Raw genomic sequence first — 12,348 nt, 5'->3', positions numbered from 1 at the left:
AACTTCTCCTAAAAAAAAAGTTAAAAAAATTTAAAAAATAAAATCAAGCACCAAGTTTCCTCCCATCCAATGAAGCTTGTTCCACAGATACTTTTACTTCAGAGAATCCAGCTCTTCCCCAATTTTCTTCAATACAAGAGCAGCCGAAAATAGCAGTACTGCCTACAGTTCTTAGAGCTGTCCTGTTACCTTAAGTACTCTGACACAAACACTGAAAGTGAGGCAACGTAAGATTTCTATAAAATGCAATGAATAGCAAGGCTGTGACACTCAGCTCAAATGCAGTATAAGTGATCTTCTTATGCTAACAGGATCTCTAAAATAAATAGCTTTGAAAGACTTACGTTTCCAGATGTACTTCACAGCTTAAACTTGCCTGTATAAACAAGTGTAAATCACAGTCTTCTCTTTACACTGGAAATTTATTAGGAAAAGCGAAAGGCTTAAAACTGCTTTAAAGAAAGTGGTAACACTTTATTTCATTTTAAAAGTCAGATATTGGGGTTTTTTTCACAGTTTGCAAAATGCATCATATAAATTACATTCACAAATATTAATAAACAAAGAAAAAGTCTTCCAGGGTTATTTTCACTTGCAAAACTAATAAGCAGCAGGAAGTTGTTCTTATCTTTGAGCAAGTTTCTGTGTTTCTTAAAGAACAACCTCCAACATCAACACAATTGCACTCAGCGAACAGAAATTCTGTAGCATCCATTCTACTTCTTCAACTTAGTCCACTTGGTCCTGAGAGCCTTAAACAATTTGCATGGTTTAAGATCAAAGTCCTGATAAACTACAATTTCTACAAATTCTGCCGCTTTTGATGTTCCTTCCAGCATAGAAGCGAGATCCCATATACAGTGTTTATTCATGAACTGGCACAAACTGAAGCGAGGAGAGAACTGGAAGCCACACAGTGCTACTTCAGCGCTAAAAGCCCTCACATTTCTGTCACAACCCATAGCTATCACAAAGAAAAAGGTTGAACGAACACCAGAGTGTGCCTTAAAACGAATGCAGCAACAGATATGCAAGAGAATATATGTTAATGGTATATATTAATTGTATATATTATTTTCAAGAATGAAGATGATTGTAGTGGTCAAACTCAGTCCACAACTGTGAGACAAACCATGAACACCTCAACAGCATAACCATTCCGTACTCCTCAAATGGCACCATCCTGGCTGTTTCAATCAGACTCTGTGTGTGTGTGTGTCCCTATCCATAACACTTCAATCAGCAAGAGAACTCCTTAGGAAAAGTCCAAGTCCCTGAATGCACAGATGACTGTTCTCAGCACTCAGGAAAGGATCACGCAAGGGGGAAGATGGCTACCCAGAAACACACAGCAGCCCCAGAATTGTCAGAGGTGATTAGGAAATGCGGGTCGTGTATCTGAGATCTAACAGTCAAAAAGAAGAGTATCAGACCACATGTGGATCAGTGAAGCATGACACCGAAGAACAGGGTAACTTTATTTTAAAGAAAGTGAGTTCCTCTAGAACATGCTCTCATGCCTATTTCTCTTCAAACAGAATTAACAGAGTCAGTGTGGTTTATGTAAGTTAAGATCAGTAGCCTACTTATTGAATTATTCTCGCTGTTGTTAACAGCCAAGTTTTAAGCAAGCTATTCTTAAACAAAACAAATGATAGCAGAAAACATGAGTCAACAACCTTCTGCCATTGAAAAAGAAAAAAAGACTAAGGAAATACTCTGAAGTGAACCATCACAGAACTACTCATCATCACAAAAACCCCCAAATAAATATAGTAACGTCATCTGGAAGGACATTATGATAATTTACTTATTCTTTATTATTTGTACTGCTTATTTATAAAACATCTATATACATACACATGAGTTGGTTACACTGACAAAAAGATAAGGTCCAGAGCAAAGATATAATACGAAACATTATCAGGAAAAAAGTTTAGAATTAAGTGTAGACTGTAGGTTACCTTTTAAAAAGTGTTTTAAAATCCTAAATTTTAAAACAACATAAAGTCAACTTCACAAAATATTATCAGCAAATATTTAAGTCCTGCCCTTGGGGAGGAATAACCCCAGTCAGCAAGCCAGGCTGGGACTGACCAGCTGGAAAGCAGCTTGGCAGGACAGGCCCTGGGGGTCCTGGTGGACACCAAGTTGACCATGATCCAGCAATGAGCCCTTGTGGGAAGGACCACCACCAACCTCCTAGGCTGCTCTGGGCACTGAATCTCCAGCAGATGAGGGAAGAGGATTTTTCTCCTCTGCTCAGCCATGGTGAGATACACCTGGAGAACCGGGTCCAGTGCTGGGCTCCCCAGTACGGGTGAGACAGGGACAAACTGGAAGGAGTGCAGGGAAGGGCCACAAAGGTAACCAAAGGTGTGGAGCATCTGACATACAAGCAGAGGCTGAGAGAGCTGGGACTGTTCAGCCTGGAGAAGAAAGGGGTCTGAGGAATCCCATCAATGTGTACAAACACCTGATGAGCAGAAGGATGGGAGAGAGAGGGGATGACAGAGCCTGATATTTCACAGTGGTGTCCAGTGACAGCACAAAAGGCAACAAACAATTTGAAATATGAGATATGAATTTTAAACCTAAGACAATTCCTTTTTACTATTAATATAAGGATGGTCAAGCACTGGAACAGGTTGCCCAGAGCATTTGTGTCTCTTGAAGATGCTCAAAAGCCACCTGCACACAGCCCTCAGCCACCTGCTCCAGCTGTTCCTGCTTTGAGCAGGGTTGAACAAGACAATCTTCAGAGGTCCCAAACAAGCTTTGCCACTCTGTGGTTCTGTGTATATAACACTGCCTATACTACACTTTTGCACTGTAGGGATGTAGAAAGGGACGTAATTCATTAATCTCTACATATGCCATGTGATAAGTGACTGCTCTTTGACTGCGCAAGTAATACCATACACCCACATTAGCTCCTCTGCCCTTGTCTTCCTCTCTCCCCTGTATCCCCTGCTCCTGCTTCCCCCTTCCCAGAAAAACATGTTCTCATTTCATAACAGCTGCAAATTGGAGCCATTTAAACCACAGACCATCTCCTGCTCCTCTTATCCTAAGGTAGGATCCTGCCAAAACCCTCCTCAGACATTCCTCTTATTTTAAGATTAACCAACTGAGAATTAAATCTGCACAGGAAAGGCTCTAAATTCCCATCCACAAGTTAATGGTCTTTAAGCAACTCTTTGCCCTCCACATCGTCACCCTGGCTCAGCAGCTTCAACTTTATTGATACAGAAGAGCAGCAGACTTCTTCTAAGAGCTACACAAAAAGGCACAGAGATTATACTGTCAGTTGACTTGTATCAGCTCTACACATCCAATGGAAAGGTTTGGGCAGTTTGGGAGTGGTTTTATTTTGTTTTTAAAATAACATCAGATCAAAACCAGTTGAACTTTCAGAACTTCAGCTCTGACACATTGTCTGGCACATGGTATTAGTGAGGGATCAGCTTCTCAGACAGTCATTCTTCAACCACCATTGTGAGCACACTACTGCTGGTTTGAATCAGTGCATTTTGAAGTCATATATGCAAAGAAAGCATTCTGGTTTCAGCTGGGATAATTTTCTTCCTAGTAGCTGGTATAGTGCTGTGGTTTGGATTTAGTATGAGAATAATGTTGATAACACACTGATGTTTTAGCTGTTGCCACGTAGTCAAGGACTTTTCAGCTTCTTACACTGTGCCAAGTGCACAAGCTGGGGGGGTGGGGGGGCGGGACACAGACGGGACAGCTGACTGCAACTGGCCAAAGGGATATTCCATGCCATATGACGTCATGCTCAGTATTTAAAGCTGGGGCAAGAAGAAGGATGGGGACGGGACCTTCAGAGTGACAGCATTTGTCTTCCAAAATAACCTTTATGTGTGATGGCGCCCAGCTTTCCTGGAGATGGCTGAACACCTGCCTGCCCATGGGAAATGGTGAATGAATCCATTGTTTGGCTTTGCTTGTCTGCATGGCTTTTCCTTTACTTATTAAACTACCTTTATTTCAACCCATGAGTTTTCTCGCCTTTACTCTTGTGATTCTCTCCCCCATCCCACCAGCAGTGACTGAGCAAGTGGTTGCGCGGTGCTCAGTTGCCAGGTGTGGTTAAACCATGACAGAAAGTTGCGCAACAGAAGCTGTTGCAGAGGGTAGAGAATAAACAAACTGAAATACTCCTCCCATGCGACATACATAATGCTATGTAACATTTTCAGCCTGAAAAATTTTTAATTTGAAAGAATCTTACTGCGCTGAGTATTAGTTTTTTCATTCAGAGTACATTTCCTTTGACGATCCACATACTACATGTTTAATTCGTCACTCAACCGAGAAAAACAAGATCCAGATAGCTACCAACAAGCTGTTATGATAGGCTATAATGGCAGTTTGGTTTGTATCACCTGCATTGGGTTTGTTGCTGTAAGAAATTCAGATGTATTTGAGCAAAGTTGTGTTCTTTAGAGATATAAGCTTTCCTCACTGTTTCAAAATACAAATACAGCTGTTGCTGCTCTTTTCTGAAATGGAGGAATTTTAATCTTTCAGTTTGAAGTCCAATGAAAGAGAACTCACGTATGGTTCTCTCACCACTGTCTAATGAACACTATTAAAAATGATCAGAAAAAACAAGAAAAGTTGTCCTTCTCCATAATTAGGAACTGCCATGATCTGAGAGAATGAATGATGCTACAGGAAAGGAGTGATTCTCAGCACACAGGGGAAATGAAGAACAACCAGGGTACCCTTGTGTCAAAACAGAAAGAGTATAGGGATAAGTAATGAAAAAGAGGAATAAACCCAGGCTACAAGTAACATCAGGCTCATTAATAGAGCAGCAACAGAAACATGAAGTTCAAAGAAATATTTTCAGTCATTTGCTTTTAGTTAGACCCTCTTTCTTAACCAACTCTTATTCTGCTGGTTAAAGGACACACACCATACCACATCAAGTCTGGCATGGGATTAGTAAAAAAGAAAGATGACCACAACTGAACGGGAAAAAGATCTTGTCATCCGTTCTGCTGGCCAACACGCTAATTGGAAGTATTCTGAAACCAGCTTTTTATTTGTTTGGCAACAGTAAGAAAAGAGCCAAAAAAGCCAGTCTCATCACCGAGCACAACACCAGCAGTTAGGAAATGAAGCCCCTCTGAGGGGTGGAGGAATTTTCAGCTGTGCCACGTCCTGTGGGCAGACGGATTCTGTTCCCGGTCCCAGGCCTGGGATGCTGTCAGTATCTCCAGCACAGCAGGCAGACAGGTCATATCCAGCTTCTCTCTCCTCCCTGCCCTCCTGAGCATGCTAACGGCTCACCAAGAACTACAATTTTCTAACCAAAATCGATTTCAACAAACAGTCCGTCCCCCAAGCACCACACTAAAGGAATGACTGCATAAACAGCCGCACTTGTTTACCAAAGGTACTAAGGGTGAAATGTCCAGGAACTTCACCACAATATTTATTTATATTGGGCAATGGCAGCTATAACTGTACAGGTTATCCAGATACTCTTATCACAACTACACTTCTGCAGAAGTCAGAGGCAGAAATTGCTATCATATCATTTTTTTCAACATCACGGAAATACCAGAGAAATAAAATGCATTCTCCACAAGACTTCTATTATAGACTAATCAGTTCATCTTTTAAGGTAATATATAGTGAAATAGGTAGTTTTAAGTATGTACCTGATACCCTTTTAATTAGAAAGGCCCGATCATGTAAAATTAAGTAGAGGAAAAAAGAAACAGCCTAATAATTCACACCTTCGAAAAAAAAAATAATTCAGCTCTTCAGAAGAATATTATAACACTGTCCTGAAAAATGATACAGAAGCCCCTACCTAAACAGATCAGCAGTTCTCCTAAATAAGTGTATTGATAATCATTTGCCAGTTAAAGCTAGTTAAAAAAATTCACTACACCTTATAAATCCGTTCTAGGGAATTCAAGACTGTAACATTTAAACTCAGCACACTTTTTTTTTTTTGCAAACATACAGAATTATTTCTATATTGATAATATGAAGCTTTTAAAATTAAAACCCACGATATTCATTAATAATTAGTTATGTTTTTAGGGAAACAACTTACTTGATTGAGTTTCTGAAGTGGTCCTCAGCAGGATTTTTTACTGTACAACTGTTCAGCAACCATAAATCTGCTTCAGCAGAGTTGTCTAGAAGACGCAAAGATACAAATCTGTGTTAAGAATTACACGTCAGCTCCTACTTTATATCATATATAAATATCATATATAAAAAGACTAAACCATTATTGCTAAATTGGCTATTTAAAAAATTACTTTATATTCCACATTTAAAACACTTAAATTCTTGGAAGCGGGTTTTTTTTGTTAATTCTTTGTTGGTTTGTGGTTTAAAAAAAAAAAAAAAAAAAACCACACCAAAAAACAAAACACCACACACAAGAACTTCCATGGTACAGGTTTGTTGTTGTTGTTGTTTGTTTGTTTGGGGTTTTTTTGCAAAAGAAGAATGAACAGTTCTCATGTATCAGCTGAGATGCCACTGGGTTGCAAATCACAGAAACCAAAGTTAAGAAAAAATGGTCGCTACTCATAAGAATGCGTATTCCCCATAAGGTCTGGCCTACACAAAGGCAGAAAGATCACCAAAATCCACAAAGCTGCTTTTTAAATGAATTAAGTGGTCAACAAAACCAGGTTTCACCAATTAAAAAAAAAAAAAAATAAAAAAAAAATCCCTGCTTCAGCTCGGTTGTGTATTACTATTACAGAAGAGACAGATCAGAATTTATGAAGCATGAAGTCAGTGTAACTAATTTGGAAAGAAACAGGCATATTTCTAGTGTAGATTACATCTTAATTATGGTATAATTATAGTTCAGCAATTTTCAGACAAAAATATTCATGCAATGAATACCTGCCTCCATTCAGATAAGTATGTAATTTTCTTCAAGAACCAAACCTTTCTGAATGTTCACAACCTACTGGTATCTAAACGCATTAACAGAACTGAGTCCCAGAGTTATTTGCAGCAGCACGTATATAAACTCTAATCCTATAAAACATGACCTACAGTACAGAATTACTAGCATAGTTATTTTTCTTCTGAAGTTACAGCTCTTTTTCAAATAAAGGAATGAAGATAATCCATCTCTCATATTCCAGTGCCCTAGAATTCATCAGAAAGCTTGCATCAGTTGGGATAAGAAAATTTGCATCACTCTTGCTACTATTCAGTACATCCTGAGTATTGAAGTATTGAATGAAGTATCTTTAAACAACATAAGCCAAGAAAAAATGAATAGAGTTAAAACATAATTTTTAGAATGCTTTATTTGAATTGACATCCTGCTAAAGCAGTGGAAGCTTGCAAAAATTTGAACATGTTTGCATATGCCCTCATCATTAATGTATCCACTTTAGCATGCAAATCCTTTTCCCCTATACACATACTTAGGACTTTGAGTGCTAAAATAGAAAAATATTTCCCATTGCCATTGCAATCTACTTCAAAGAAATTATGCTTTATAACTAACTGTTAGTCACTTAACCTAGGAAGGAGGTAAAATGAAAATAACAGATCAACACCAACCAAAGGACATGCCTATATTAAATAAGAGAAAACATTCAGAAGGTTTCTAGTCTTTGTTGACCCATTAACGTGGATCAAACACTGGCCTCTTTCATGACAGGGAAAGGCTACAAAGAAGTCATCAAAAATAACCTTCAGACCTTTATCTATTTTAAATATCAAGCAAATGTACCAACATCTGATCCTGGAAATAAGATGCAGAATCTCCCCTCCAACCCAGGCTGCATGAAAACACGATTTTTAAGACTAATGAACCTAATATCACTGTTAGAAAGACAACTACAGATAAAAATTTGATTAGGAATTATACACAGAAAAGCAAGGAAAGGTATATTTTCAAAAATCGGAAAAAGAGTGAACTCTTGGCCTAGTTAAATCCACGATGTATGGCAACGAACACATTTTTAAAACAGCTTTCCAATAACCCTGCCAAAACTTTGTATTTCTTATTCCTTTCAGCAGCACAAAATGTTTATAAATTCAGCTCCACACCCATAACACACCCACTCAAGAATCAGAGGGTACTATATAACGGGAGGCTGACATCATAAGTATGTGGACAAGAGTTCCAGTAGCAGCCATACATCATGGTAGAGCAGAACAATTTTGAAGTGAGAGAGACAGACAAATGTCTTTATTCAGAGGAGAGGGGCCCTTATGCAGAGAACAGCAATTCTGGGCTTGGTTTCAGTCCCATGCCGTGGTCTCCACGTGTGAAGGAAGCAACAGCCTCGCCGTGACAATGCTTCTCCCTGAAGCTAAAGCAAAGTCCCCTCCTTCGAAACAGCACTGGAAGAACTAATGCATTTAAGTTTAGAAAGACCTTACACACTCACCCAACTGGAACCTTTCCTACAGCAACTTGGATTCCAGGCTATGAATAGATCAGCTCCCTGCTTGAGAGTCTAAGGGACAATAACCACAACACTCGCACATATTTTACACAGAGGAAAAAAAAATATATATATCCCAAGTACATTCAAATCCATTCCTCCGAGGTTTCACATTCTGCAGAACAGAGGGTGTAGACTAAAGTCTTCTGCAGAACAGAATCTTCTGAGCAGTTTCAGGAAATTATGTTTCATTAATCTACGTATAAAAATTCATTTAAGAAACACTGAAGTGAGGCAGAAGCTTGTGCTCTCTTTACAGCAATATTATTGTTTTATCATATTTAGCTGTTCTCTTCTTGTATTTGTAGGTTTTTACTAATAAGAGTTCATACCACAACCCTTCAAAATGATAGCTGAATTTTCTTAGTTTCTACTGTGATGTTCATGCACAAAGGAATTACATGCACTGGTGTAGGTTCACTCCGATCTACTGTATTTTCTCAAGCAAATTTCAGTTTAAAAAAAAACTTACACACAGGGCATTTTTGTATCAGGTTGCAGGAAATGACACAAGTTTACAACATTGTGGGGACAAGTGGTCCTTGCCTACAGAACATCTAATGCACTGATGCTAAAGGCAAGGCCTTGATGGACATGTTGAAACAAACATGGACCAAAACATCAGATGGGAGTTGGCATGTATTAACAAGATCTTGAGGCTTCATAATTACTAAATATCAAGCAACACCGAGGGGTAAGGGTTCTTTATGCAGGGTGAGGGCATTGGAGGGACTGGCCATACAGATATATATAGAGATATAGAGTTATGTAGATATATAGATATATATACACATATATTAATCAGTGTTCTGGCATGAGTAGTCACTAGTGTTCAGTGCGTGCCCAACAACAAACAGCTCTGACAAATAAGCTCAGGCTTCTAAGTACATGCCTGCAGGGGCAGACAAATGGATGTCAAGTATTTAGGTCTGGATGGAAAACACCATACGAATGTAGTGCCGTCCCTACTCAGGCAGCCCATGCATCCTTCCTTGGAAGGTCTCTACCTGCCACCCTTTCCAACCCCAGCCTCCACCTTGTAAGGTCACAGTGAAGCTGGGATTCATTCATTCAGCAGGCTGATGCCCATCATCCTCAGAAGCCTCCATAAGGTTTTGGAGAAACCTCCAAAATCTCAGTGAAGAACAGAGGCCTGCGTGTGGGAACTCTCACAGATCTGACTGAAGAGGACAATCTAACCTTTACAGACGACTTCGTAGCAAGTCATACATACTGTTACAGCCAAAACTGCAGCAAGAACCATAAGCACAGTGAACATTGATTACAATAGTGAAAACGAGATATAGGTGCACATTTCTATACCCTGCAACAAACTTCTCTACGAAGTGGATTTTCTTTCTTTGACTTTCATTTTTCCATATATTTAGCCTAATGACAATTTTAAAATTACGATATTTTGCTGCTGACCATTTTTTGATGAGGTTCTTAAAACAGTTTCCTATATGTTAAGACATTTATTGAAAGAAAATAAAAGAAAAAAAAGTCATGTCAAATGAGCATTGTATTAAGTGCTCAAAAACACAACTCAAAACCATGGCCTTTTTGCGTTGTGACATCTTTTCCATAAAAGAAAGGCTACACTGGAAGTAAACCACAAAGTCTATCATAGTCCCTGCAAAACAACATAGAGTACAAAGAAACCTAAAGGTCATGGAAACTTCTGAACACTTAACTTAATTGGGAAGTTCTGGAAAACATGAATTGGCTGCATTATGCAATACTAAGAGGGTAAAAAGGCAAGAGTCTGAAACATCAGTATACCTACAGAGGAAAACAATATTTACAATTCTTTTCTAACTAACATTTTGGGGTTTGTTATCATCTTAAAAATCATAAATCAGCATAACTTCTTAAGAAGACTGTAGTAATACTATCAGTTGAAAATTAAACAATTGACTTGGTTTTGCCTTGGTGTTTTGAGTCTTTTTTCTTCTCTGTTTTCAAAACTCTGTTTTCTTACAAACCCCTCCAAAACACATCTCCTTTAACTCCCCCCAACCTCCCCCCAAGCACTGAAGAAGAAAAAACGAGACAGTGAAGCCCTAAAAGAACATCCCTTCTTCACTTTCTTCAGCGCATCACTTCTCTCAGCACTGAAACCACTACCAGATTTGCTCAGCACTGCTTGTTTAAAAAACATGACTCATAATTTGTATGACATCCTTTTAAATCCTGTACATCAATCTGTGTAACTTCAGTCTGAAAGATGATCTCTCTCTATAATCACAGTAGGATCCCCATGGCCTTCTCCTCCAGCTCTCCTTGTCCTGCCCCTAAGTTCTTTGTGAGTCTTCCTCCTCACCCTTCCTGATTTTCTGCTCCTTCTGACTTTCTTGCACAACAGATACCCCAGTTTCTCTGTTTGCTGTATTCTAGCCTCTGTTCCCATTTATGGACCTCTCCAGCATCACTTCGTCCTTTGTGTTCTCACTTCCAAAACAGCTCTGCTCGCTTCCCTTGATCCCCTGCTTGGCATTTTATGTTCCAGAACCAGATCCAGTAATACCAAGCTATGCATGTGGAGCATGTGCTCACAACTGGATTCCATGTGAATCATCTCCGCCCAAAAGACACAAAAATCTAAGCGTGAGGACAACTCAAAACCAATTACTAAAGTCATCCAGCATCTTGACTAGAACAAAGTTACCAAACTTCTCATTTTCTTTCAACATCCCGGTGTCACAGAAACCCACTCTTACACCCTGGGTTACTGAAACTAGGTGCTGGGTAATTTAATGATTTCTTGGGCCACTGGGCGCTGAAGGACCTCAGCAAGTATTGGGAAAGAATCTCTTTCGTAAATATTAGCTCAGAAACACCACGAGTCATCAGTGCAGAAGGAAGGTACATCTTCCCCTGGGGAGGTCAGGTTCAATTATCTGGTTTTAGACAATAGGCTTTGCTTGGCAGAGGGAAAACACACAATCAGGTTGGGACGAACAGGAGAGGGCAAATTTTTCTTTTTGCTTTTTACTTTCCAGACCTTGCCTTGGCACACAAAATACTTAGTTACCCATGTGCCAATTCTCAATACTTCAAATCACATACAATTAACTATCAACCTTCATATAACACATCTTAAAGAAAAGGTTCCAAACAAGTGCCTTCCCCTTGCCTGCTCCCTCAACAGCAACTACAAATCAAAACCAGAAGTTAGCATGAACTTCCACATGGCATTGGTTTGGAATCTCAGAGCCACATTATCAGTTCCCACCTCCTAAGACCTACCACACACTCACCAATGATAGAAAACATTCAAACACACGATGAAAGTATTAACTTCGCAGATCAAAAACAGTCTCACTTGCCTGTTATCAGGACTATTAGGATGCAAAATATAAAACTATCAACTCAATTTCAATATGACTTCTGTTTTCCCCTTGAATTTCTGAGACACTCTGTTCATAACAAATTACTTCGTCCACAATTAATGTAAATGCAACAACTTGGTTCATCCCGAGAACATTTTATTTAAAGCTCCACAAAGAAAGACAGGCTGCTTATCAAATCAGTAATACAGACAGGTCTTCATTAAAAAAAATAATTCTCCCATCATGCCTTTTGCCCTAATTTAAACCGCAAATATGTAAAGTTGCTGTTTTTATTCTCCATTACTATTCCCACTTCTGAGCTAATTGTGCAAGTAAGCTTTTCTGTTTTTTCCTGTTTTTAAGAAACTGAGTATTTTTAGTAAATTGATTGTTGAGTGTGTAGACATCCCAACAGCAGCTACTGCTGGACTACAGACAGATTTTATACAGTCTTCCAGACCAGGATGCTGTGGCTGCTATCACGGGACTTTTCTCTCTGTCCAGCACCAGAACAGAGATGCACAGGGGCTGTCCAC

General features: G+C 39.1%; 1 protein-coding gene across 4 annotated transcripts in view; it reads right to left on the bottom strand.

Annotated features, from left to right (window-relative positions):
* Positions 1–12,348, bottom strand: part of CDKAL1 (CDKAL1 threonylcarbamoyladenosine tRNA methylthiotransferase) — a 414,630-nt gene that overhangs the window by 338,203 nt on the left and 64,079 nt on the right. For 3 of the 4 annotated variants that reach the window (XM_065830832.2, XM_071804627.1, XM_065830833.2), the window contains one exon: positions 6,101–6,185. The exons of the other annotated variant lie outside the window; for it this stretch is intronic. In XM_065830832.2, coding sequence (XP_065686904.1) covers positions 6,101–6,185 — 85 coding nt within the window. The remainder of the gene's footprint in view (positions 1–6,100; positions 6,186–12,348) is intronic. 4 annotated transcript variants of the gene reach the window in all.

Source organism: Patagioenas fasciata, chromosome 2 (genome assembly GCF_037038585.1).
Source record: "Patagioenas fasciata isolate bPatFas1 chromosome 2, bPatFas1.hap1, whole genome shotgun sequence".
Classification (NCBI taxonomy): Eukaryota; Metazoa; Chordata; class Aves; order Columbiformes; family Columbidae; genus Patagioenas; species Patagioenas fasciata.
The sequence above is the reverse complement of the archived record's forward strand: the minus strand, read 5'-3'. Positions and strand labels throughout refer to the sequence as shown.